Source organism: Chiloscyllium plagiosum, unplaced genomic scaffold (assembly GCF_004010195.1).
Source record: "Chiloscyllium plagiosum isolate BGI_BamShark_2017 unplaced genomic scaffold, ASM401019v2 scaf_57370, whole genome shotgun sequence".
In the NCBI taxonomy this organism is placed as follows: Eukaryota; Metazoa; Chordata; class Chondrichthyes; order Orectolobiformes; family Hemiscylliidae; genus Chiloscyllium; species Chiloscyllium plagiosum.
Genome location: NW_025206974.1, coordinates 1 through 1,031, shown reverse-complemented (window position 1 = coordinate 1,031; position 1,031 = coordinate 1). Strand labels below are relative to the sequence as shown.

Sequence of the window (1,031 nt, the reverse complement as noted above, 5' to 3'; positions counted from 1 at the left end):
TCTATATATTAAGGCGGGATAGGCTGGGGCATTTTTTCAGTGGAACGTAGGAGGGTGAGAGGAGACCTGATAGATGTTTTCAAAATAATGAGGGATACAGGTTCTCTTTCTCCAGGATGGGAGATTTCAAGACGAGAGGGCAATTTTTAAAGCAAGTGGAGAGCGATTAAAAAGGGCACAAGGGGCTAACCTTTCACAAAGAGGGCAGTTTGTGCGTGGAATGAATTTCCTAAGGAAGTGGTGGATGTGGGCAGAACGGCAGCGTTTAAAAGGTGTTTGGATAAGGACACAAACAGGAAACGTTTGGAGGGATATGGGAAAGGGCCAGGCAGGCGGGATTATGGTTGGCATGGACTGGTTGGGCCGAAGGGTCTGCTTCGGTGCTGTTATCACTACCTGTGCAAACCGACAACCCGCCTCTGGAAGATGCGGTCAGGGAGGGGTCTGTAAGTGAGAAACAGGAGGGGGACTCGGGTAACTCCAGGAGGGAGGGCGCACGGGCAGAGAGACGGGCCGTAGCGGGAGACAGCCAGCGAGGGTGACACAGATATTAAGCGGGGAAAGCGGCACTGGGATCTCCTCCACGGCATGCCACCCTCACAGGCTTACCGCACGTCTGCTTCTCGTTCGGCTCGACGAGGGCGGATTTCTTTCGCTTGCCACGACTGTGCGCTGGCGCCCGGCCCCGACAGACTCTCTGGCGAAGGGGAGGCCCTGCTCCCGGTGCACAACACAGCAAGCGGTGAGCGGACTCTGCAGAGAAACCAACGGGGTAAGAGCAGATGGAGGGCCTCTCCGGATTAAATACCGGGCGCGACGCGATTTACAAACGGGAAAGGCAGAAGGTCAGCCCATCGGCAAACATCTGGGGGTCAGACACAAAGTAAAGGCTGCAAACTAATAGGACATCCCCAGATGCAGCCAGATGTGCTGGGTTTCACCAGTACAGTCTGTTTTTATTTCAGACCAGCAGTACACTCACAGGACTTCACATTGGTCATGCTGTCCCTGTCCTGGGAGGGTTTGATGGG

At 54.6% G+C, this 1,031-nt stretch overlaps 1 protein-coding gene across 1 annotated transcript in view; it reads right to left on the bottom strand.

Moving 5' to 3' along the window:
- Nucleotides 1-823, bottom strand: part of LOC122546566 (death effector domain-containing protein-like) — a gene marked incomplete at its 5' end in the record, with an annotated part of 3,903 nt that extends 3,080 nt beyond the window's left edge. Inside the window, one exon of the mRNA XM_043685255.1 lies at nt 610-823. Within this exon, the coding sequence (XP_043541190.1) occupies nt 610-823 (214 nt within the window). The remainder of the gene's footprint in view (nt 1-609) is intronic.
- Nucleotides 824-1,031: the final 208 nt, after the last annotated feature.